This window comes from Brienomyrus brachyistius, chromosome 17, assembly GCF_023856365.1.
Source record: "Brienomyrus brachyistius isolate T26 chromosome 17, BBRACH_0.4, whole genome shotgun sequence".
NCBI lineage: Eukaryota > Metazoa > Chordata > Actinopteri > Osteoglossiformes > Mormyridae > Brienomyrus > Brienomyrus brachyistius.
The window spans coordinates 22,972,741-22,998,323 of NC_064549.1; the positions used below are offsets into that span (position 1 = coordinate 22,972,741).

Here is a 25,583-nt window from a genome sequence, read left to right on the forward strand (position 1 = left end):
ATTTAGGAATAATGATGTGATTGCATTTACTGCTACACAATGAGCATCCACGGCAGGCACTTGTTTTTAGAGGATGTGAATTGCTAATTAAATGCTATCTCTCATCAGCCGATTATTAGGAAGATGATGGGAAAACCAATCAGGGTGACAGCAGTGGGCTGTGATTGCTTTGTTTCCGCACCAAGTGCATTTTCGAATGGATAACAAGCTCAGACCACCCAGTGTAAACAGGAGGCTGCTAGCTCAGGGCTTTGCTAACTGGGTAATAGTAGCATGTGATTGCAGTACATGTAACTGCATGATGACATTTGCTGCAGTTGTCTGTAGGAATATGCTGGTAGGTGCCTGTAGTGACACTCCTCACATTTTTGGTTAATCCCAGTAACGAGCAGATCATTAATTACTAATTTAGTTTTAAAATTAAATGCATGGGTGTTTGCCTGGGGGGGGGGGGTGCAGTGACCCCTAGCGTCATTTCACATTTCCAGCATTGAGGGTTTAAAGCTTCTGCTACATGTTTATTGGACAGGTTTTCTCATACAGGCCAAAGACACGCAGTTAGGCTGAATGGTGCCTCTGGATGGCTTACAGTGTATAAGCCCTACAGTGAACTGGCATTTCTGTGTTGGCATACTGCACTGCCCAATGACCCTGCCCAGGATAAATGGTTAGAAGACACATGCATGTATGCTAGTTGCCAAATTTGTAGGAATAAAGTTCTGCAATCTGGAAGTGTTTCCACAATTTGGCACATGAGGACGCAGGTCTTTAGCACAGGGGACTGACCCACTTGGCCAGCAGGCTGTGCTGTTGGGTTCAGCTGGATGTTAAACTGTGCAGCTCTCCTCAGTGACATGAACTGTTCCGTGTGCAGGTGGTGTACTGATGTCTTACCTGATGTCAAACTTAGTGGGGGAGGTGCAGTCTGAGCTCTTAAAGGAGCCATATAGACCAGCTACTACACAAAGCACCAGCTGAACACTAAACACAAACCCTAAGAAGGTCCGACCCAGAGCAAAAGCCAATGCTTAAGGAGAACATGCCAAACTAACCCTATCTAACTGCCTCAAGGTGATTGGATGGATCAGGGTAAGCTAGTGGTTGGCCAGTGGGAGAGGAGGGGTTTACCTAGAAATTCTGGCCCCCTGATAAAATGTCACCTTGGGTTGGTACTGAAAAAAAGAGGGTGGGGTCTGACAGGGACCTGTCCGATGCCCCAGCCGCATGGACGAACATGGCAGCGCCGCTAGTCCTTCTCCCACCTGCTCACGCTGCTTTTCAAGCACTTTGTCATCTTATTTAGTCTCTACCTCAGTTCAGCCGGTGAGTTTTTAATGACCTGTTCCTTGTAACAGAATGATCATGTGACTGCCCAGCCTGGACGACATGTGTGATAATTACATGCCTTTGGCTCTTATTCATGATCTACTGGAAATCTGAGGTAAAAATCCAGTGGGAGGGTTTACCCTCTCAGAGAATATTAATGAGGGAAAAGCCAGAGGCAGCGTTTGGAAGTTCAATGGCCGTTTGCCTCAGTTTTCCTGTGTTTTGCACATAACAAACCAAGCAGAGATGAAATCACATGCAGGGAATAGGAAGGCCTCCTTGGGAACGGACGATACCCTACAATTAAGATGAGCCAAGTTATAATCAAACGGCACCTGACACGACAAATGCTTCAATTATACAAAAACACATTGTTTCAAATCAGGAAAAACAACTGTATGAGGTATAATGACGGTCCAATGGATTTTAACAGACAGAAAGCCATGGTATCTTTTGGCAGTAATAATTATGCAATTAACAACAATACAGCAATTAGACAAAGTGTAGAAGGATTAAATAAAGCGCACTTCAAATTTAAAACTGACACGTCTCTGAGTCATTCAATTTAATGACATGAATTCCTAGACTGTCGTAAAGTTATGCTTCGATGAAGTGTGTGCATGCGCTATGAACTCTGTCCACCAGAGGGTGCCGGCAGTAACTCCTGCTCTACGTAAACATTGTGGGGCTCAGTAGCACGGTGGCGGCGGAGGTGTTATCCACTGCCAGGGTGAGATTGCTCTCCAGGGTGAGCAGCGGGGCTGGCACCGTGAGATGGACGGTCAGCCCAGCAGCGAGTATCAGGAACGCAGCCAGCACAGTGAAACCCCTGCGGAGAAGCAGCTGAGAGACAGAGAGGAGGACCACAGGGCCCCCATCCTCTGGCCCCGCCCCCGCCACGCCCTGCTCCTGGTTCCTCACAGCGATATATCCGTTGGTGTGGCTTGCTGGTGTCGCAGACACTGTCTGAAGGTAAAAGCATACAGGTAAGTGTGCACATTGCACACCTCAGGGAGTGACCACACTGTAAGAGGTCAGAAAGAGGGGCATTCCTCACCGTTTGGCTGTCTTCAGGGATAGTACAGCTCTCCTGGATTACGCCGTCAGCCAGCCTCCTGTCCATGCTCCTGTTTCCAGCATTTTTCCCAGCACGCACCTTGGCCTGAAGATAAAGAGAATGGCTACTTTCAGGCCAAATCTGGGTTTTTTCACAAAGTGTGTATAAAATGACACAATGGATCCAGTTGTGTGTCAGCTGACACCCTGAGGTGGGAGGGGGAGGGGCCCGGGCTGTCCTACCTCCTCTGTGATTTTCACCCAGTTGAACTTGAAGATGAGAATAAAGATAAAAAAACTGGACAGCAGGATGACACAGATGAGCAGCCCCAGCCACAGGCCTGTGGGAGGTCATAGGGAACAGGGGTCAGAGGGGTCACAGGGAAGAGGAGGACACGGGGAAGGGAGGTCTTGGGGAAGAGGAGGTCATAGGGAGGAGGGGGTCACAGGGAAGAGTGGTCGCTGGGAGGAAGGGATCACAGGGAGGAGGGGGTCACAGGGAAGAGGAGGTCATGGGAAGAGGGGGTCACAGGGATGAGGAGGTCATAGGGCAGAGGGGTCACGGGGAAGGGAGGTCACAGGGAAGAGGAGGTCATGGGGAAGAGAGGGTCACAGGGAAGAGGGGTCATAGGGAAGGGAGGTCATAGGGAGGAGGGGGTCACAGATGCCCCCCAAACCCCTCTGGAGGTTCTGCTGCTGTCAAAGCCTGAGCTCCTGAGAACAAGCATGCTCTCCTGAACACGCCCTACTGAACATGATGGAGGATGTGTGTGCAGGTTTCTAAAAGTTAAAGCAGTATGCAGGTGGCTTTACTGATGGCTCAGTGAGAGACAGAAGGTGGACCATACCAGGCACTCGGAGGCCAGCCTTGAACATGAGGGAGACGCCCAGTGGCAGGCCGACGCAGTAGTAGGCAATGAGATTGGCCCCTGCTGCTATTTTCTGCTTCCCAGCCCCCAGGATGATACCTAAACTAACACACTGAGGACAGAACCCACATACATCCCACAGGGCAGGGTTAAAGGTCAGGGGTTACACTGTAATGAATAATGTCCCACAGGGCAGGGTTAAAGGTCAGGGGTTACACTGTAATGAATAATGTCCCACAGGCCAGGGTTAAAGGCCAGGGGTTACAGTGTAATGATCCCAAAAGTTACATGCTATACTGGTTCATTTCCATAATAGGATATTTTTCTCTCAGATATGAAACAGGAATGCCAGTGTGTGTATGTGGTGGGGGGGGATTAATTATAAACAGTATGAATAATCAAAAATGGGGGATTAACTTTAGGCTTAACCAAAACCTTGGGTGAGAGCTTTTTGTTTTATATTTATGCACAAAGCTCAAGTGTATTCCTTTAAATATTTCTCTTCTAAATTTTATTTGCTTTCCAAAAATACTTTGACAAAAGAACATGCCAATATGTATTACATTTCACATTGTTTTTACGGCAAGAAATATGTAACATTTTTCATCTGTTTAAGCAAATGAGAAAAGGAAAACAATATGAATGAGCTACAATTATATGCTAATTGGAGGGGTTTGAAATATAGAATGAAGACATTAATAAAAACTATTCCCTACCACAAGGCCATCGAAAAACTGTAGGACGATGTAGACACTTAAAATCTGAGAGACCAGCTCCACAATGACCCTGAAAGTAGACAGTCAGAGAGACAGACAGACAGGCAGGCAGGCAGGCAGGAAAACAGATAGACAGACACAGGTAGATGGACAGACAGTCAGTCAGACACACACACAGACAGATAGGCAGACAGACACAAACTCACAGAGAGACACACAGACCCAGACAGACACACAGACAGATTCACAGACACACAGATGGACAGACAGACACACACACAGAGACACATTACAGGACCAGTTACAATACAAACATCAGGACATATTTCATTCACTTCAAACTTACATAATTTTAATAGTTTACAGTGAAGTCACCAAACGTACTTGTCTGCAGTAAACATGAAGCCGATCACTGATTTTGATGAGCCCAGGATGATTCCCTCAAACACTGCGAAGATACCTGGGGAAAGTCGAAGGAAAAAACGTCTCAAAGGAAGAAAAACATCTACTGGCAAAAATGTAGATGATCGCAGGAATTTGCTAGAAAAACAAATGTAAATCGCCTTCATACAAAGTCTATGATTGTGAGTTTCTTGCAAACAGAAACACTCAGAAAAGGCTGCAGTCTTACAAAGGTGAAGATTCAGACCGGCTGCGAATTGAAGCCCCCGTTACCAGAGCTTCCGATTTCCCTTTCAGCAGGGACCCTGGAAGTTAAATGGGCCCAAGCAGATGAATGGATCTGCTGCGAAACTGAATGGAGCAGCATAGATAGGGGCGCATAATTGCAGGATGTGAGCGGGATGTGAGCGGGATGTGAGCGGCATGTGAGCGGGATGTGAGCGGCATGTGAGCGGAATGTGAGCAGCAAGCAGGATGAGAATGGGGACCGAGGGAGTGTCGCTCCGCACCGGCCAGGATCAGGGACACTTTGCTGGTGGCGATGGCCCTCGCGGTATCACCGGCGCCCAGGGAATTCCCCACGCGGACGCAGGCAGCAACTTGGATGCCCAGCGGGAACTGCAAGGACAACATGCATAAAACTGATGACACAACTGTCAGCTGCTTCACTGGAATGCCTCTGAGAACCAAAGATTCTCTTTATTCTCATCAGATCTGCATGAAATGTTCTCTGGATGCTCTCCATTTGCAGCCCTGCATTTCTCAATCAGAGATAAAGATAAATGAGTCGTCTGTTGTCAACACAGCCCAGTCCCTCTGCACTCAAAATGTGTCCCCCCCCCCCCCCCACCAACCCCTGCTCAGGGATGCAAAGGTACCTCTGCAGCAAAGCTAGAAGGTCAGGGGGGATCTGCACCCCGACTGCCAGCATTTTGGAACGCACCCTTTAGGAAATGTGGCTTCACTGCGATCTGGGCATTAGCGTTAGCGGCAGTGCTAACAGACGTACCATGTAGGTGACGAACGCCAGTGTGATGACAATGTGCTGGGCTGCCACATCCAGCTCTCCCAGCATGCCTTGTGATAGAAAGAGCAAAGGAAGAGATGCAGTTATGTGTTTTGCAGTGATGCTGGCTTTTCCGCTCAAGACTATGATGTAATGTTGGTCAATTAAACCTGATTGGCCTGAGGACAGCTTGGGAAGACAACATGCCCTTTGACCTTTGACCTCAGGGCTCCTTCCTCCCTACCTGCCAGAAATCCTCCAATCTCGTAGAGCCACCATTCAAAGCAGAGCATGAGTGTGCTGGGGAGGGCCAGCCTCATGTAGGCACCCCACTCCTGCAAAGCGGCACTGGACCAGCCTGGGAGGGGGATTCGAGGGACAGGGGTTAGCGGGGTGGTGCCCAGTGGGGTCTGCCGGGGACCTGCAGCCACATCGATGCAGCTCTGCAGCCGATACGCTTCAGAAACTGGAGGAGTCGTTTGGGAAGCGCCTGCCCCCTGAGTTCAATTTTATAAGTGCATATTTGTTTCAGGCATGTGTGATTAACATGATCTAACCTCACGAGTGAGATGAAAACGTCAACGTTTACAAACACATCAGGGCTCCTCAGTGACACCATTCGGAGGTAAATTACCTGGAGACCATTTCACTCTATTGGCCACCAAGAGGTCATGTGACAAATATCTATCAGCCCATAGAAACAGGCAGGTGGCTGGACGCGTCAGGGTCAGCGTCTGCGTGTGCAGAGCGCAGTCTGCTCACCTGCCCATGTCTTCCTGTGCAGCTGCTTCCAGCGGATGTAGAGGAACAACAGGAGGCAGATGTAGATCTGAGACAGGCTGTTGGCCGCGGCTGAGCCCCTGTCACAAAGATGAACCACTGCTGCTGTTACAGCTCATAACTGCAGTTTTCTCATGTATGTCCCCTTCTGAATATTTCTACTGCAGAATTTCATTTACCTAATGCTATACTGAAAGGTCAATTTCTATGTCTGGATATTCAGAAGACAATTTCTTTCAAAGCAAAATCATACGGCTGCAGAACTCAGGATCTGGCCCTTAGCCACAACACCACCTACTGGTTGTAAGTGGAAGCCACACATCATATCAGTGCATGTTAATAGTTCGGAGGTTAAATGGAAGTAAGAGAAAGCACCAACTTCACTCCCAAGTCCAGCCAGATCAGCAGGATGTAGTTTGTTGCCACATTAAGGACGTTTGCAGCTGCGGCGGTATACATCTGTGGCAGGATTATTCCCTGAACACATAAACATCATTGGGACATAAGTGTTGACATCATCTCTGCATAAGGGGGACTGTGGCGGCCTATAAACACGCCATGATCCAAATGATTTTAGTGGCTTAATTAAATTCATGTCCTGGAAGGGGAAATACCACATGTAACTTAATTTACATTTTTCAGCCAAGACTGAATTTCAATCGAGTGCTCAGGATATAACCTTCTTTCCTGAATGATTTATCCTAAAACAGCATTTTGATGCCAGGTAAAGATCGATAAAGAGCGAAGAGGCTGACGTCTAACAGCCCCGAGGCCGCTTCGCAAGACTTCTCTCCAAAGGCTCCCATGAGATTAATATCTGGGACTCAAGTGAGCCACCGTGGGATTCTCGAAGACGATTTCTCATGCCTGGATTCAGCATGTTCCATCAATACGCTATCAGGATCTAATTTTCATTTTGTCTTTTTTCAAATATGACTGAAAAAGAGACACTCCTGTACATTTCCTCACATCTTCCTAGGATTGCTATTGTGTTTGCTAAACAGTTTACTGTTGAAGCACTATGATTAGTGGTGGCCGTAGGAGCTAATTTTACCTGATTCTGGAGGTAAGAGACCTGCAAATGATGGAGAAATAACGCCTACAGACAGAGAGAGAGAGAGTGTGTGTGTGAGAGGGAGAGCATCACTGAACCAAAATACAGCCTGTCGGAAGACGAGGCCTATTTCATCTGAAGCTAAATCTCATATGGACTCACCGGTACTGCAGGCAGGAACGCGATCATGTACAGCTGGGTGTACCTGAATGTGTATTAATACAGAGAGAATCAAGAGAAGAATCCTCAGGCAGCTGCAGAGGTGGGGACTCGAATCACTGACTCACAATTCGACTGGCATTCATTTCACACGATTCGAGATTCAAGAGGTTGCACACATACAACATGTAGTGGAATGTAACCTCTGGTCACTCCGAGCAGCTGTGCATGATAACAAAATATAGCGAAAAAAATAATAAGATGAAAAATATATGAATAAATTTGATGACTTGTGACTCGACAAGACTGATGGAAAGACTTGGACTCTAAGGGTAGATGACTTGAGACTTGGACCTGACTTGAACCCTATGATTCGAGATGCCTTAAGGTTATAGTCCCCCTCTGGATTCCATAACGTTAATTTTATAATTTTACGGTATATTAATTTACTGCTTTCTGTATTTTCATTTGGCTGAATGCAAGGGCACCTGAGATAGTTTGTTGGAAATATGAATTCTTGCAAATACACGGACATAAAAACTGTGTGAGGACAAATTTGATAGAGTGGATACTCTCTTTTCGGTCTCTCTCTGTCTATGAAGGCCTTAATCTACAATGTACTGTGGTGGGTTTTTGCTGAAGTTTTAATCATTAAAAAAGACTGACATAGATAGGGACTCAAGTTACATAACCGACAACTCGACTTGGACTTGAGTCACAAATTTGATAACTCAACAGAAAATATGATGAAAAGATTTGGACTGAACTTGGACTCGACGGCACATGACTTGACACTTGATTTGGACTTGCAATGTTTCGACTCGAGACTTGACTCAAAGAATGACTTGTTACCATCCCTGGGCAGCTGACATCCCGCAGTGGCTGCAGGCCCCAGAGTGCCCCTGGGGTTCCCACGTTTGACAACTTGGCTGGACACTGGGCCTCTGTCACTCACCGGGCCACCTGGGGGTCCTGCCATAGGCGGAGAAGGATGGACTCAGTGTTGATGAGCAGGCTCCAGCACGGGAGGCAGAAGAGCAGCAGGATCAGGATGCTGCGCTGTAGCACCTCCCCCACACGCTTCAGATTCTTCCCCCCGTAAGTCTGGGGGTGACAGAGGGAGATAGTGGTGAGTAGCAATCGCAGGTCTCTGAGCTAAGCTTACTCAGGCCTAGCACATGAATTAAGTGAACCCAAGCCTGGTACCATGAGCTAAGCTAACCCAGGCCTAGCACATGAACTAAGCGAACCCAAGCCTGGTACCATGAGCTAAGCTAACCCAGGCCTAGCACATGAACTAAGCGAACCCAAGCCTGGTACCATGAGCTAAGCTTACTCAGGCCTAGCACATGAACTAAGCAAACCTAGGCCTGGTACCATGTGCTAAGCTAACCCAGGCCTAGCCCATGAACTAAGCAAACCTAGGCCTGGTACCATGTGCTAAGCTAACCCAGGCCTAGCCCATGAACTAAGCAAACCTAGGCCTGGTACCATGTGCTAAGCTAATCCAGGCCTAACCCATGAACTAAGCAAACCTAGGCCAGGTACCATGTGCTATGCTAACCCAGGCCTAGCCCATGAACTAAGCAAACCTAGGCCTGGTACCATGTGCTAAGCTAACCCAGGCCTAGCCCATGAACTAAGCAAACCTAGGCCTGGTACCATGTGCTATGCTAACCCAGGCCTAGCACATGAACTAAGCTAACCGAGGCCTGGTACCATGAACCAACCACAGAGAAACACCTGTACCTGAGACACCAGCGTGTCACAAGCCAGGGCGAGGCCTCCTCCCGTCGCTGCAGTAGTGACATTTATGGTCTGGAAAAAAAAGACACATCTGTATTCCATCACGGCTTTGGATCACTCTGTGCTGCTGAAGCCTCTCAAAAATGATGCTGTGAGAAACAGGCTGGAGAATGAGGACACTGCTGGGGGGGGGGGGGGGGGACTCACCGCTGAGGCCAGGGCATAGCCAGCCAGCTCCGTGTTCCCCAGACGGCCACAGAATAATGTGATGACAAATGAGAGCAGGAAATGAAGGATCCGGGATATCAGCTAAGAAAAGAGCGAGTTGGTTTGAGAAAACAGACCATCTGCAGCGATATGTGAGGATACTGTGGGGTGCTGGAGTGGTGAGGGACGAGGGACACCCGGGGTGGAGTTCGGGAGGATCACGGGGAACGGCTGTATGGACCCTCCAGACACAACAAACGTCACACGAGAGGGGGTCAGAAGGTCATTCAGCTCACGTCAATAAGGTCATTCATGTCGAGACACATGACTGACCGCGTAACACTTAACTGGTCCTGGCCTGGGGGCCACTGGGCTCGCAGGATCTTAATGTCCACTAAATAGCCTCATTTTGTGGTGCATGAACACAATGACAATTAAATAAACTTGACCTTTAATAACAGAACATTAAACAGTTGGAATATCAGGAGAAGCAGATAGTGACCTAAACTGAGCAATTCATGTTGAATGAGGGAGAGGAAACCAGCCAGCACACTCTTGATCTCCGCGTTGCTGAAAGTCTCTCTCTCCCGCTCTCAGAGTGAGGAAGGCACGGGCAAACCTTACCAGGGGTCCAGTGAGGCACAGAACTTCGTAAAATTCCTCACGGTACAACAGGGGTACCCAGCGCCTCGCCCAACGCCAGCGAAACAGCCGGTCGCTCCTCCGCGCTGTCCCTGGGGGCCAGTCCGCATCTGGGGTCTGTGCGCTGCTGCTCATGCTTGTCCCACGGAGGCTGCCTGTGCAGTGCAGGACCGTGCCTCCCCCAGCCAAACATTAAGGCGATTACTCATTAAAGGAGGCGGCACGCGACTCAGCTCATCATCCCCAGCCGCCTCCCAAGCCAAGATGGGCACTCCATCCTGTGTTTTTAATAATTCTTATAACCATTTGGAAGCCTGCACTAGATCTTCAGTTGATGACCTTTGGCCTTCCATTCAGTCTCATGACTTATCTAGGGTAAGCTAATCTTACAAAACACACAGAAACGATCCTCGCTTGTCCATGCTTGCATGTTTATTGACAGGCCTGTGAAGTTCCAGTCTCCGGAACCCAAAAGACAGGTTTCGAGCGATGGGGACACGTATCATGATAATGCAAAGACATGACAAAAGGATGAATCTGCAGAATTTATATGATGTAGCAACAGTCATGGAAAACTTTCAAATATGACATGCAAAGGGACATACAGTCTCAACCATCAGCCTGCACTTTTTTTGTTAGGTAGTGAAGAATCAATCTGGTACCAGGGAATGACTTCTGATAAGAACTATAATTGAAATCGCCACATTTATTAGGAAAATGTAGCCTCATGTGACACATGAATGTGCAGAGTCTTATGACTTATGGAAAAGTTCTGGTCCATATATCAATACTGTATATTTAGAATAAAAGGTCAAACATTAACATCAGTTAGGTTTAACTAACCTTTGAACTTCCATTCTTGTTCAATAAGTGGCCTCACTGCACAGTGTAAGCAGGTCCCCATATGCTAACGTGTAACATGCTAGTTATCTTTTCACTTGGTGACCTAACTGTCTGCTAGACCCTGTGTCTCCTTCCCAGTGGGTCTGCACAGGACATGTGGCCTGTTATCTTTTCTGGGAAAATACAGTGAATCAGTGAGTGTGACACGCAGTTGATCTTTGTCTGAAACAGATTTTTGCGAAGGTGGTTCATCTGAGGTTACGCTGTTTTGGAAAGACCAGCCCCCCGATTCTGAGTGATCCCACGCCGTCTGGATTTCTCAGGTCCCTTAACACCCCTTCACCCCCTGCAGTAGTGTACTAGAAATCAAGCCAAGATGCTGGTTCTTAGCCTTGACTAATGAATTCTTTTGTTCAGAAGCTGGAATTTGGCAGCATGAAAAGCCTACTTAAAATGAGAATGTGAGTATTTCTACTGAAAGCAGCAGAGCTTATTAGCAAATCACATACTTGCACCTCAGGTAACGTGCCCTTGCAAAGCCAGTTTGACCTTGTCGACATCTTTGGCTACAAATTTATATGTGCAAATGTCAGTTATGACTCTAAAAACTTGTTTTGTGAGAAATGGGATGATTGACATTTCTGATTTAGGAACCTTAGAACTGTCCTTGAGAATTTCATCACAAAAAACCGACAAAGTCAAAGCTGGGGCTGGAGAGTGGCTTAGCGGCCAAAGCCTCTGAATATTTGTTCAGAAACATCACCCGTTTGAGCCCCAGCCTCATCAAAATTGTCACGTCTGTGGGTCCTTGAGCAGGGCCCTTAACCCCCAGCTCCAGGGGTGCCACACATCGGCTGACCCTGCACCGTGACCCCCCAAGCTATGCAGAGCAAGACGGGGTGGGCAAAGAGACGAATTCCAGTGTACCTGCACTTGTGCAAAAAAAAACAGAAGGAGTTAAGAGATTCTCTCACTCACATCAAATTCCACCCGATTTCATTATTTACCGCCAGATGTCGCAGCTGTTCCATATGTTGTCCGTAGGAGCTCGTCCTTAGACACGAACTAGCCTCGTACCACGAATTATTGTATAATAATGCAATGCGAAAGCATAGTGTTAAATACAGCTCTTCCAAAAGAGTAAGATTTGAAGGATAACCGCACCGTTTAAAAAGTCTCAATGTTACGGAAAAAAATCCAGAAAATGAGGTCTTAATTGCCTTACAAAACAAACGTTCACTTAAAACGTTCACTTCGGTATAAGGATACAACTTGAATTTTTCACAAAAAACGTGAGAAGAAATAGAAATAGTTGATTTTACGTTCCCAGATCTGGGAAAAGGGGGATTTAGTCTGTGCACAGATTTTTGCCAATTTTTGTTTGACCATCTGGTTCATGCGCTCTACCTTCCCCTGGGACTGTGGGTGATACACTGTCCCAAAAGCATGTCTTAGCCCCAATGCCCTTTCTGCTTTTTGCAGATCCTCGTTCTTGAAATGGGACCTATTGTCTGACCTCACCCTCTCGGGAAACCCATGCCTGGGTATATATTGGTTGATTAGGAACTTAACCACCATCCTCTCTCCTTGTGGGCCAGGCTTCTGGCCATCCTGAGAATGCATCCACACACATCAGCACATAGCGCATTCCCCATACCGGGGTTACCATGTCTGTGTAGTCTATGACTATCTCCTCTCCGGTCCTGCAGCATGCTGGAAACCGACCCTTTTCTGGTTTCACCGTCGGTCTCGGGTTGTGCAGTGCACAGATCTCATAGCTCTTTACAAACTCCTGCTCCATTTCCTTCAAGAATGGATGCCACCATCCTCTCAAGTTGTTAAGCATTTGTCCCACTCCTACATGGCTCACGCTGTGAGCTTCCTCCAGGACCTGTTGCCTGATTCCCATGGGGAGGGCTGGCTTCCCCTCCTTCTTACACCACAGTCCCCCGTCTCCATGCCCCCCTTTTCTACCCATATGTTCTTCTCCTCTGGGGAAGCTTGATTCTGCACTTCGCAGAGCCTGCTCGAGGTCAGCCTGCCCTCTCCCTTCAGTTCCTCTTCTACCGTGACCATCTGGTTGCTCACCACATATCCTGCGGCTCGTTTCGCTTCCTCATCAGCCGTTTGGTTTCCTTGAGCACCACTGTCCCTGACCCCTCCTTTGCATTTTACCACAGCTACCTTTCTAGGGAGCATCAATGCCTCTGCTAGCTTTCTCATTTCTGCTTCATGCTTAATCGGTTTGTTTCCTGCAGTTAAGAATCCAGCTCTCAGCCACTGGCTGAGTTCCACATGCACTACCCCTACGGCATACGCTGAGTCTGAATAGATGGTGACTTCTTTACCTTCTGCTAGTTTCAAGGCTTCGATGACTGCCCTGATCTCTGCTCTCTGTGCCGATTGGGCCCCCTCTAGTCTCTTCACTTTCAGAGTCCTAAATCCCTGACTCTCTTTTGCTACCACTGCAAAGCCTGCTTGCAACCCTCCAGTGTCTGTTCTGAAACAACATCCATCGGTAAACCATTCCTCTGTTCCTTGTATCTTCTCGGCTGCGAGGTCCTCCCTGACCTTTTCCTCTCTCCTGACCCTTGCCTCGCATTCATGTGGTTCTCCTCCCCCCATCCGATCAGCCATGTTGATGCCTTCATGGACATAAGTTAAATCAGGTGCTTCTAGAATTTTGCTGAGCCTCTGTTGTCTCAGAGACGTCATCGTGAACGTTTGTGAGTTCACATAGGCCACCACACTGTGCGTGGTCAGGATGTGTAGGCCATGGCCCATCACAATGTGTGCTGTCTTCTGCATGGCTTTTGCCACTCCTGCCACATGTCTGGTGCATGACGGATGCCGTTGTTCTGTGGTGTCGAGTTTAGTGCTAATATACATTAGTACCTTCCTCTCTCCCCCCTTTTTCTGAAACAGAATGGCGTTCACCACGTCTTCTGTTTCAGAAACATCTAGATCCTGCCTGGGCTAACCTCTGCTTGATTGATGAAAGCCTCCTCTGCGGGCTGGTCCTACGTCAGAGTGGCGCTGAGGCTCCGCGGGCTATGTGGCCACACCAGGGCTCTCAGGGGTTGCGTAAGACCTGTGTAATCAGGAATATAAGTTTGACTGTAGCCTGTAAGGCCTAGGAAGGACAGCATGTCCTTCACAGTCATAGGTTTAGGGTGACTCAAGATGGCTGAGCGATGAGCTGGAGAGAGACCTGTCCCCTTTCCTGACAGGACCCTTCCTAAGAAGGAAACCACCGTCCTGGCCACCTGCAATTTGTCCTTACTGACCTCGAACCCTTTTTCTGCAAGGCGGAGGAGCACTGAGCGGGTTGCCTCGAGCGCCACCTCCGCAGTTGGAGCCGCGATAAGCAAGTCATCGACGTACTGGACGAGGGTGACACCATCAGGGAGAGGGCAGCCCTGCAAAGACTGCTTCAACACCTGATTAAAAATTCCGGGAGACAGAGCAAATCCCTGTGGGAGCCGTGTATACCTAAACTGGCGCCCCTTGTAAGTGAACGAGAATATGTTCCTGCAGTGGGGTGCCAGTGGTAAGGAAAAGAAAGCGTTAGCCAGACCGATACACGTGAACCATGTCTGGGACGGAGTAAGATTGGTGAGAGCAACGGAAGGTTTAGGAACCGGAACAGTGGGGGTCAGCAGCAGATCGTTAATAGAGCGCAGGTTGTGCGCGATGCGATATTTGCCTGTTCCTGCCTTCTCTACCAGGAGGATAGGGGTGTTCCACTGGGAAGTGGAAGGTTCTAACACTCCCGCCCGTAAGAGACCATCTACAGTCTCGGATATCCCTTCCTCTGCAGCTGGTTTGTGTTGGTATTGCCTGACCCAAAGGGGTCCTGCTGTAGGGCGCAGTAGGAAGTCGACGGGCGGGCAGTCCACCACACTGACGTTAGTGGTGCTGGTGGACCAAAGTGAGGCAGGCAGGGAAGCTAGGAGTGCTGCTGCACTAGGGTGATCCATTTTTTCCCTACCGTGGTCCCTAGACAGTTGCTCATGTTGTAGAAGGGCTGTGTTGGTTACGCTGGTCTGGATACAGTAAGAACTGCAGGAAGGAGAATAGGAAACTTGAGGAATCTGGGTTGAGACCCAATCCTTAGCCGAAGTGGCTCTTTTCACCATAGGGCCCAAGTCTTTAGCCTGATGTTTAGGATGTAGGGTGAGAGAGATGTGTGGTACCGCCTCCTGGCCCATCCTGTACCAGGGCAGTTGTTTGGGAGACAGCTGGACGGCCGAAGCCACCCCCTCAGGGCCCACATAAATGTTTTGAGACGCAACTTGCCACTCGTGGCCTTCCAGTTGCGTGGATCTCCATACCATTCTGTGGAATCACAGTCATAAAATAGAGTGACATGTAGGGGGTCGGGCGGAGGAACATAGGGTTCCAGTTGGGCTATCCAGGGACGCCACGTGGAGTACACCGCGAGAATACCTGCCGGGCTAGGCTGTAGGAGACCCCAGTAGATGTCTGCCACCGGGTGTTGTGAAACAGGTTGCATCAGCCACTGTCCCGAGCCGCCCGTTGCTCCTTCACATGGCAGGCGAGTCCCTTCTGGGAGGGTGACAACCAGACCATCAGCACTGCACAATATTGACGCTCCCAGCTTAACCAGCATGTTCCGCCCGAGGAGGTTCACAGGCACAAAGGCGGACACCACGAACGGGTGGAGAAACGTCTGTCCCCCCAACCTCACTCTCACAGACTTAGTCACTGGCAGTCTCTGTTCCTCCCCGGAGAAGCTCACAATGGTCACTGTGTTGGTGGAAAGATGTTGTTGGTTAGGCATCACATTCAGTGTCGAATATGTGGCCCCTGTGTCCACCAAGAACTGCAGTTCCTTATCCATGACCATTAGGGACAGCATGGGGTCTGCTTCCCCGGCGTCCCGGGCCACCCGTGGGCACCGTCACTGGGAGGGGCCCCCCCACTCCCAGTCCTCTGATCCAGTGAGGGTGGGGTACTGTCCTCCTCCGGGAGCAGCTTGTGGATTGGGGCTGTCGCCTGTCTGGCTGGGGGCCCTCCGTGGCCCTGTCCCGCTGGTCAGTCCCTTGCCCAGTGACCAGCAACTCCGCACCTCAAACAGGTCCCAGGGGGTGGCCTCCTTTATGGCATGCCCCGAGCCCACCCCCAGTTCCCAGCTCCTCGGCCTCGGCCCCCACGGCCTCTTCCCCATTGCTGGGGGCCCCAACTCTGATTACTGTTGGGGGATTATATGACCCATGAGCCGAACGGGGGCTGTGGTACTTCCGCCACCATCTGTCTCCCCTGCCCCTTCTTTCTGTGACCCTGTGCTTTTTGTCTCGCTTCTCCCACCTGCAGTTTCAACAACTGTGTCTGTAAGTCTTTCAGGTTACCTTCCTCTTTTGTGGCCTCATCTCTCGCTCTCTGGAGATGATGCAACACATGTCTGTCCCGTACTGGTAAATCAGCTCCTGGGAGATCAGGATTAGCCAAAATAGCTCCCTTAACCTCCTCAGGGACACCCTCCATGACTGCACGCCTGAACCACTCCTGCTGAACCCCAGCCTGCCCAGGGTAACACCCTGTTCTCCTAGTCCAATCCTCCTTACATTTGTCCAAATATTCTCTGGGGTGTGTTTTAGGATCCCAAGTGAATTTTGGAATGATGGCCCCGCTCGGAGCGGGGAACAACTCCCGCATGGCCTCACCCAAGTCCATCACTACGTCTGTTAAGGTCACACCATCACCGCGAGTGAGCGTCCCTGCCATTTCCTCTATATCCTGCAGGGAGTGCTTAGTCAGGCACCTCGCAGCCACCGCTCTGAAATCTCCCAAAGCCAACTTTATTCCCTGAGTCAGCTGGTCTAATTTATCCATCCAGTGACCTCCCCCGTCTGCAGGGGGAGGCATTTTATCCGCTAGCGCCTGCAAGTCTCCTAAGGAGAACAGCTTGTATCTCTCAGGCCCCCCTGAAGCTCCCCGTAATAAAGGAAACTGCTTGTGCTTTAGGTTTGTTGGGTGCTTCAGGCTGCGGGACCTTAGGGTCATTTTACGTGACACCCGATCCCCTTTCTCTGGTCCCTCGTCTTGTTCTCCATCCAGATCTATCAACACCCTTTCCTCCTTTTCCTCCTCCTCCTCACAATACCCGGACAATTCACCTATAATCTCCACTTCCCCTCTTTCTCTACCGCCCGGTTCACGGCGAGGGGTGAGGCTTCCTCGATATCCGTGGGCCGCCTCCTCCTTTCGCTCCCTGATCATCCTCTCCTGAAATGCTTGTTTAGTTATGCCCTTCCCAGGGGTTCCCTTACTCTCACCCTCGGATCCCCAAGTGGACTCAGAGTCCGACTCTTTTCCCTCCTCTCCACAGCGCACCCCACTTACGGGGCATCCTTCCCTCTGTGTTCGAATTTGCACAGTGCCTCCAGTAACATGTATTATTGGACACATGTGAGCGGGAGGTACCGTGGGGGTTGACCCCTGGCTGATGTACACCGTGGGTTGTTCTCCGCAGTTCCCAGATCCCTGCTCAGATGGGACTGGGTCACAGTTATCCTTTCCTTCCCTATGAAGGTGGTCAGTACCTTGCCAGAAAATGGCTAGGCGTGCCCACGCTTGTCTCTCTTGTTCATGTTTTTCTTCCTCCTTTCTCCACTTTCCTCGTATTACCCTTGCTTTCTCTCGCTGGCGTCTTGCCTCATCTCTCTGGCCACTATGCTCCTTTTCTTTTCGCCATAAGAGTTCTCCTAACGATTGCCTATCCTCCGTCTTGTATCCTGCACATCTCACTGCCAGACCCATACGCTCCCATGCGTCTGCGGTCTCTTCCTCTCTACACTGCAGCTTTCCCTACTGCTATTTTTACCACCTGCATCTGTTTGCTCAGAGGCCTCCACCGCTCATTCCTCAGTGGACCCCAGCCTCCGTCATCCAATTCTCTATCAAATTTATGATCCATGTTTACCCTTGTCCGGCCTATACTTCTCCTGATCCAACAGCCCTTGTGCCTCAGGCAGTGGATTTACCCACCCACACTTAGTACACCTCTTAGTTGTCACTGAGTGTCCAACTAACAAACACCACCAAAACATAAACTCACACACAATCACAAAACAACACAGAATAGCAAAAAGCGCTATGTACACTTTTGGTACTTTGAGACCCCAGGTCTCGGGACTCCAACCCTTTGCTTTGAGGACTCTAACCTCGGGACTCCAACCTACGTTCTTCGAGGACTTTAACCTCGGGACTTGAACCAGTTTTAGAGAGGAGGAACCTTACTCCTGAATTCCCCGGGACTCTAAACCCAGCTTACCTACCGCTCGTCAGCAAAGTAGTGGGGTTGCCACACCAAGGACACCGCGGGGTCCCAGACCCTCGCCAATAGGTTCTACCACGGGGGTCCCGGACCCTCCGTTACATCAATGAGCTCTCTTTTTCCACAGGGGTCCCAGACCCTGTTTCAATGCACTTTTCTATGGGGTCCCAGACCCTCCTGTACAGGCCTTCAGAGCTACACACACAACAAGCCCACGCCTCTTTACTGGTTGACAGATCCTGGGACACTTCCAGCCACTTTATTTAGTAATCGCCAATATGCAGAATTTGATAAAACAGGCTCTGCCTACCTCTTGTTGGGCGCCCGTGGCTGTCTGCGTCCGCAAGACCTCGTCTCTGGATCCAATCTGGATCCTCCTCATCCCGGACGAGCCCCCAAATTGTTGGAGTTCGACTCCACCGAGTCCGTTGATGAGCAAAGAGATGCACACTGGAGGCGAAGGATGGTTGTAAGTCAGCTCTCTGTTTATTCGTTGCTCAGATCGCGATCCGGGAGCCAGCCTATATGCACAGCAGTACATACCAAGGAAGCTCAAACTCTGTTGTCTGGGTCTGGCTCATGTAGCCCGTCTGGGGCGTCTGCTGGTCTTGTTGTTATTTTCCACTCCCGTGACATACAACTCGATTTTGACATTTGCTGTTCGTTAGCACCCACACCCATGATTTTGTCTAGTCATTTTGCAGCATCAGCCACCCTTTCCCTTGTTAGGCCCAGCCGGTCAAGCATAAGCACAAGGTCACCATGACCCTTGTAATACACCATCTGCTTTTCTAATTATAATTACGCCATAGTCTAGGGCGAGGCCCCCTCCCCTGCCTGCCTGCAAGTTGGGTCCCATTTTTTAGTGTGACAAAGGTTAGTACAAAGCTTGGCCTCCCTCAGTTTACAGGAGACGGTGATGCACTCGGGGCAGTTCAGGCAGAACATAACGTGAAGAAACCCAATAAAGACGAGGATACTCGCAAGGACTTTACACTCCGGCCTGGGGTGAGACTAGAATCAATAACCAGGAGACGTCCAGAGTTAGAACTCAAAGACTGGCTGGATCGTCATAACGTAGTTCGTCCTTGTTTAAAGCCAGTATTAGGACATAAAATGACTGGCTCCTGTTCCATGAATAAATCAACTAACAATTAAAGCGTAACTGTAGAAACTGTAGTAATTCTACATCCCATGGATATTAATGATTAAGATTTCATTTTTAGTACTAGGCTATATAATATATTTGCCGCGAGTCCTCAGGAAGGACGGCTAGTTCCCTCCAGGCGCTCAATGAATTACCTTTGATTGAGCGCTTTTGTTTAATATTTATCTGGATTGCCGGCATGTCGACATATCGGCTACAACGAAATCCTTTGCCAGCGGATCTTGCTGGGTGGGGGCCATATATTCAGCCAAGATTGATTTGGTTACTCTGTGCCCTTTAAGCAAACGATCAAAGCAAAGCAGCCTTCGTGCTAATTAACGAGATGTGCAATTAAGTGCCCCAAGGCACTCAAACAAAAAGCTTAATTGAACATCTAATTTGATTGTAATCAATTGTTTAATTGAATGCATGGTAACGAAAATTAATAGTTTCTTTTCAGTGATGTATTTATAATCCCATTTTCTTTCCTTGTGTTTAAAAACAAAACGCAGTCATATTTGTGTTTTCCGATTTGCTCTCGGCGCTGGTGCTCTGTGTCCATGTAGGACTGTAACCTGTCAGAACCTGAACTGAGAACCACGGCTCGGGTAATCATGGATGTGGTAGTGATGAGAGAAACGACCTTATAAAACCAGATGGAATTACTCAGGGCCTGGTTCGAGCCAAAGGGAGCCATTAAAGTGACTACTGGCAAGTGTGTTAAACTGGTTGGGGATTGATAAACACAACTTCACCTGGAGGGGGCGCTGTAACAAGACAGGAGATCCATCTGGAACACGGGATCCATGCTGTGCACAGCAGGCATCATATGTCAGCTGTTATTGCTGCGTCACCCTCACCTGCCACCCACGGAAGCGTGATGGTGCAATAGTTGTCGCCATGGGAACAAGACTTCAGGAGACCACAGTACCCCCTAACCTGAACCTGGACTGCGGAGCTTCACATTTGTTCTCTGGATTATGAACACGTTCAGTCCATATACTCTATATAAATAAGCTATTCAATATTTATAAGCACAAAGACCCATGCTGAGGTCCAGACTACGAAGTCTTTGCAACCAGATGGTAAACTTTCAGAAATCTTACAATGTGCACACATCGCTGTATTGCCTCATTGCCATCAGCCCGTGGATCTGCCACACCTGTCAAGCATATACCAGCTGACCTAAAAGTTCTGCTAATTCAAGCACCTGCCCCCTCCAGTGTTATTTCTTACAAAGTCAACAGTAAACTTCATTCCCAGATGTCAGAAAGCTTGCGCTGACAGTGTTGATGAGATCTAAAGAGGCTTCGAGATCTGCGAGCTTGATCAGCGGCCGAACACACAAACATCCCAGAGTAGATTTCCTGACTGCTGATGGACAAACATGCAGCTACTGTACGTGATAGGCATAGTCAAGCATGGAGGGCAGCCTGCGTGCCCCCGGCCATCTCACGTAGGTTCATGTGTTTATTGCCCTGTAACCCTGCCCAGGATAAGCGGTTAGCAGAAGGATGGAAATAAAGCTATAGTACTGACACTTGTAACTATCTGGACGTTTGAGGACACTGATGTCACTGTGCTAATGAATCTTCCCAAACGTTTCTCCGACTGGACATTTCAAGGGTGTAAGTTTAGTTTCAGCAGTTTTAGGGACCAAATCAGCCCCGAACTCTCTCTGTAACTATTGGTAGTTACATGTCCCTACGCAAATCTACATCTTTGGGACATTTAAATAAACCGCCCAGTGATATTGAGTGACCCTAAAATAAGCCATCACTACCTATTGTATATAACACATATCCATCCATATTCTAACTACAGGGTTGCATGATATAGAATATAGATTATACTCGCTATGGGATGGACTGCACTGTAACACGATGCAGAATGACGTCAGCATTGCCGGACACAGGACAGCTACATAACAATAATAGAAAGCACCAATCATGAGCGGCCATGGATATGCCCAGCCAATCAGCACCCAGACACGGGGAGGAGCCAACCGGGGAGGGAATTCAAATAGTGAAGTTTACATTAAAGTTACTTATCACAGCTTTCTTATTGTTGGATGCAGAAGGATTTGAGGTACGTAAAAAGCGTTAATCAGAATGAATACTGTATTACAAAAATTACTGTTATTCGACGGTTAATTTAATTTATTTTGTATCATTCAAAAAGTGTTTCCCGGGAACAATAAATCAGTTCTGCGGGACTTGAGCCCTGCTTGATGGTGTGAGGGCAAATCGGCAGCCCCGCCTGCACATGGCTGTTACTCTATTAAAAGCTTTGGATACCAGCCATACCTGCAATGTTACGTACTGTATCCGTCAGTTAATTCAATTTTGTGATGAAATACAGAATTTAATGTTAGACTTTCTCCGCAGGTGATCGGCATGTCGTCGGTGCAGGGCGTTGCGAGAGCTGTCGGCGGCTGGAGAGCCCACATGCTCCTCAGCGAGTCTGACGGGGACGCGTCCCCCGAAGCCCCGGACCGCTTCAAAAAGCTCCGCTCCGGCTCATCCCTGAATTCGCTGCGGATGTCCCTGCGGAAACGCCTGCCCCTGAAGCCGGTGCGATCTAACCCGAATGAGAAGCGCAGCTGGGAGCCGGCGCAGGACAGCCGAAAGCCGAGCGCCGTCCGCCTGCTCACACGCAGCGCCTGCAACTCCTTCGGAAGCGTCTGCCAGGTCCGAACAAAATCACGCCAGAATTTCACATTCATGTCATCTGTAATTTACATTTATAAAAGGCAGATTAATCTGTTTTTGTTTTGTAAACGTCAAGGAAGTAATAGCAATTCCGTTTTTATATATACATTCACATATATTCAAGCTGCATGATCCCGTTTCTTTCCGTGGTAAAATGTACCCCCCCCCCACCCCACAGAAGCTTCAGAAGAAACGGGTGGGGCGGGGGGAGCGTCTGGTGGTGACACCCAGTAAGTCTCCTAGCGGCCTTCAGAACGGCTGTGTCGTGAGCCCCTCCACTGTGACCCCAAAACGGGTCATCCAGCGCACCCCTAAATCAGCCACCAAGAAGGTGCCCCGACTCGTCCGCACCGCGGGCCAGCAGGATAGGGGCTCGATGTTCTCCAGGAGACAGTTGGTGAGGGTGGTGGCTCGGAGCAGCCCGTTCGTGTCTCTTGAGGCCCAAAACCACAGCAGGTACGAAGCTATAACATTAGGGGAGAATTTGGACACATTCAGTGAAAATATCACATCTCAGTATATCTTATGAGAAGTTTACTGGATCTCTGTCTCTCTCTCCACTCAGACGCTTTAAGCAGGACATGGACTCTCTGTCGACTGACCTCAGGAACCTCGACGGACTCTCCCCAGCCTTTGACCGGACAGATGAAGAGTGAGTGGAGACACAGGTTTTGTTTTTACGTCGAGGCATAAACACCCAGAGATGAATTTGCCATAAAACCCAGTTTGAAACTGGTGAGGCTGTATGTTCTGTAAAAGTTAGAACGGCAATAACCAGTAATAAGGTAATAAATAAGCGTATTTGGCATTAGAGGAGGTAGTAGGAGGGAAAATAGTTCCCGAGAAAAGCATCCGCTCCACCCTAATAACTCAGCCTATTAAATACGATGAATAGCTTTAGTGGTTGCAGCATACAGGCTTGTTTGGCTGTCGGGGGAATTTCTCAGTTGATTCAACGTCCCTCTCAGGAATTCTGGAATTTCCTGTTTTCTTTTCCTACCCTTTACTTGAGAACAGCCTCTTCTGCTCACAGGCCCGACTTCCCCACGTTATATAATGTAACAGCTGTTCAGTTTCTGAAAGTGGGCGTGGGGTTTATGTGTGTCGCGCGCTTACCTTCCCATCCCACGGCAGACCGTGTGTGTGTCTGTGTGTGAGTGTGTGTGTGTACTCCCAGCAGTATCACTCGGGTTGATGCTCTGGTCTGGCAGTGACAGCAATCAGGGCGTGACGTCATAGGCTGCTCTGCACATTTGCCTACGTGTTTGTGCACAATTGCTGAGAGCCTTCACTCAGTATAAAAAGGCAGGACCTCTCAGATATTTAGCAGGTCAGTTCCCCTGGACTGGGCTGTCGCGCTGTTTTTGTGGTTGTGAATGGTCCTGTCTTCTTGAAAAATCACGAGACTTGTTCGTTAGCTTTGTTCAGGGAGCGGTGTACTTGAAACAAAAGCTCAATTTAAACACACCTTAATCAGTGGCCCCCATTCAAAGCACTTTGATTCCCCTTTATGGTTTAGGGTTAGACATCTCTGATCCTCATTCCACCAGAAAGATTCTGCACCATTTTGGGACCCGAGGATGAATGGATGAGATGTATAAATGAACTTCCCAAATCTTAAATTTAAGTTTTAACTGGGATTCTCCCCCCCCCCCCCCCCCCCCCCCCAAACCTAACACAGGGACGGAGCCACCGGCCTGAGAGGCTTCCGTTAAGACTGCCCGACTAGGGGCGACCGCCTGGGGGGCCGCCCGCCTGCAGTGGGCTTCAGGTGCCCTGGAGACCTGAGAACAGTGAGTGTGTCCCGTAAGCCGCGCCAAACACGCCCCAAGTAGGCGTTCAAGAGGGACACACCATGCACCTCGGAGAAGAGTCGACTCAGATGTCTGATTTTTGGGTGTTTGTTCACTGTCTTTACTCCTACATACATTAGGAAATATACATGCTGTGATGATTAAAGTGACCGAGAGGTATGTTCAGTTGAATTATGTACAGGTTAAAACAGCAAATCTGTGACTATTATTTATAGCGTTCATTATTTACAGTAATTCTGTGAAGAAAACGTACACCTCTGTGTTACTGGTAGGTGTTTTGCTTTAAGACTGTGTTCCTGGTGCCAGACTCCGGGTGTGCGATTAATATGATTTTTTTTTCTGTCTTCCTCTGAAAATGCCTGACAACCTGACAAGAGAACTTTAATGAAAATGTATTTCCTACCATTTATCATGCTAGACTTAGGCATGTAGAGGTTGCCTCTGCAATGTCTCATTTTGGATGTAAAACGTGTGCCTTGATATGTGACTTGAACCTCTGTCAGCAGAAGTATACCTTTACATGGATTTTTACATTTTGTGTTTGAAAAGATAAAGCTTCAATATGTGACTTGTGTTTGTTGGGTTTAATTAATCTCATAGAGAACCTGCTTCACACATTTTCAGCAATACTTTAGAAACAAATAATTTCTGACTGGTCACTTCTATCACACAGTTCTGTTGATCTGGTACTATATACTGGAATATTAAATCCTTATGAATTTTCATGAACGTTTTTCTCTTTTTCTACATGATTTGGGCCGTGATCCCCCTGGGTCTTTGATTTAAAAAGATTATGTGCAAACTAATCCCACGATGTATGTCCTTGTGTGAGGGCAACTGTGTTTGTGTGCAGAATCGCAGCAGCGTAGTAACGATCCGCTTAAGGAGACCGACTGATCGCTTCGTCATTCCCGGCCGGTTACCTTCAGCGTTCGTCACTCCCGTCGGAATCAGCGGAGTTTCTCAGCACGTCCAGCCATCTGGTGTATCTCAAGGAAGCCACTTTACAGACGGAAAACTCACAGATGACCTGTGAATCTAAGTTTGTGAGCCAGAGAACATTATGGAAGTTGGCATTCCGCAGAGAGTGGGATTCCAGTAAACCTGGCCCATTGTCAGACTGAACTTTAATTAATATTAATGTTTCTTATTCCACACTGATCACCCTCACCAGTACGGAGGGCCTTCAGGTTTCCATGGTCATCCAGTTTAGAGCAATTTCCATGATCTCACACACACAAGCACACTGATGTTCTAAAATAGTCCACGTGTACTTTATATGTGCCTACAGAAAATACAGAGGAAAACATTACATATAGTAGGATACGGTTCACTTTGCCATAGATGTAAAACTATCATACTTTGGTCAAGCATTAAGGGTTATACAACATTCCTCTTTCCAGGTCGTCAAAATACAATTTAAGGCCAAAAATAACACTAACAAGATTCCATTTAAACAACACAATTCAAAAACACTTCTTTAAAATATTTCCAAATACTATACAGAAAAATTATTCCTCATATAAAAATAAGTGTTCGCACAACAAGGGCCTTCCGATTGGCTGGCCACTGGATCAGATGATATGACAGGAGCCACCCACTGGATAGGCAGACTCTGAAGGTACCTCTAGTGCAGTGGTTCTCAAACTCGGTCCTCGGGCCCCACTGCCCTGCTTGTTTTCCTGCTATCCCTGCCCCACACACACACACACACACAAGTCCCAGCTGTCTTTCAGCTTCTGATTGACTGAACACACCTGATCCAGGTAATCAGCAGTGTGTGGGGCAGGGATAGCTGGAGGACA

At 48.5% G+C, this 25,583-nt stretch overlaps 2 protein-coding genes across 3 annotated transcripts; one reads left to right on the forward strand and one right to left on the reverse strand.

The window, feature by feature from the left end:
- Positions 1-1,311: 1,311 nt before the first annotated feature.
- slc47a4 (solute carrier family 47 member 4) lies at positions 1,312-18,770 on the reverse strand. Its single transcript, XM_048981674.1, has 19 exons — positions 18,650-18,770; positions 18,417-18,556; positions 9,946-10,139; positions 9,322-9,423; positions 9,118-9,186; positions 8,324-8,472; positions 7,372-7,414; positions 7,210-7,254; positions 6,535-6,632; positions 6,138-6,235; positions 5,620-5,733; positions 5,379-5,446; positions 4,879-4,987; positions 4,352-4,427; positions 3,968-4,037; positions 3,231-3,363; positions 2,626-2,723; positions 2,384-2,488; positions 1,312-2,292 (listed from the first exon to the last, which is right to left on the reverse strand). The coding sequence occupies exons 1-19, from the start codon at positions 18,685-18,687 to the stop codon at positions 1,996-1,998; spliced, it is 2,046 nt and encodes a 681-aa protein (XP_048837631.1). The 5' UTR covers positions 18,688-18,770; the 3' UTR covers positions 1,312-1,995.
- Positions 18,771-21,265: 2,495 nt separating this feature from the next.
- On the forward strand, positions 21,266-24,501 carry LOC125711409 (uncharacterized). 2 transcript variants are annotated; one of them, XM_048980274.1, is made up of 5 exons: positions 21,266-21,341; positions 21,641-21,943; positions 22,143-22,420; positions 22,530-22,616; positions 23,646-24,501. In XM_048980274.1, the coding sequence occupies exons 2-5, from the start codon at positions 21,650-21,652 to the stop codon at positions 23,677-23,679; spliced, it is 693 nt and encodes a 230-aa protein (XP_048836231.1). In that variant the 5' UTR covers positions 21,266-21,341; positions 21,641-21,649; the 3' UTR covers positions 23,680-24,501. The 2 variants fall into 2 exon arrangements, with proteins under 2 accessions (XP_048836231.1, XP_048836230.1); XM_048980273.1 differs by lacking the exon at positions 21,266-21,341 and adding an exon at positions 21,442-21,566.
- The last annotated feature ends 1,082 nt before the right edge of the window (positions 24,502-25,583 follow it).

Excerpts from the sequence above, each read along its gene's own strand:
- slc47a4 (XM_048981674.1), bottom strand. The coding sequence starts at position 18,687 with ATGAGCCAGACCCAGACAACAGAGTTTGAGCTTCCTTG. Across the intron at positions 6,633-7,209 it reads TCTCTTACCTCCAGAATCAG|GGAATAATCCTGCCACAGAT; the intron begins GTAAAATTAGCT and ends TTATGTGTTCAG. Across the intron at positions 4,038-4,351 it reads TTCATGTTTACTGCAGACAA|GGTCATTGTGGAGCTGGTCT; the intron begins GTACGTTTGGTG and ends GTCTACTTTCAG.
- LOC125711409 (XM_048980273.1), top strand. The coding sequence starts at position 21,519 with ATGGCTGTTACTCTATTAAAAGCTTTGGATACCAGCCATACCTGCAAT. Across the intron at positions 21,567-21,640 it reads ATACCAGCCATACCTGCAAT|GTGATCGGCATGTCGTCGGT; the intron begins GTTACGTACTGT and ends CTTTCTCCGCAG. Across the intron at positions 22,421-22,529 it reads GAGGCCCAAAACCACAGCAG|ACGCTTTAAGCAGGACATGG; the intron begins GTACGAAGCTAT and ends CTCTCCACTCAG.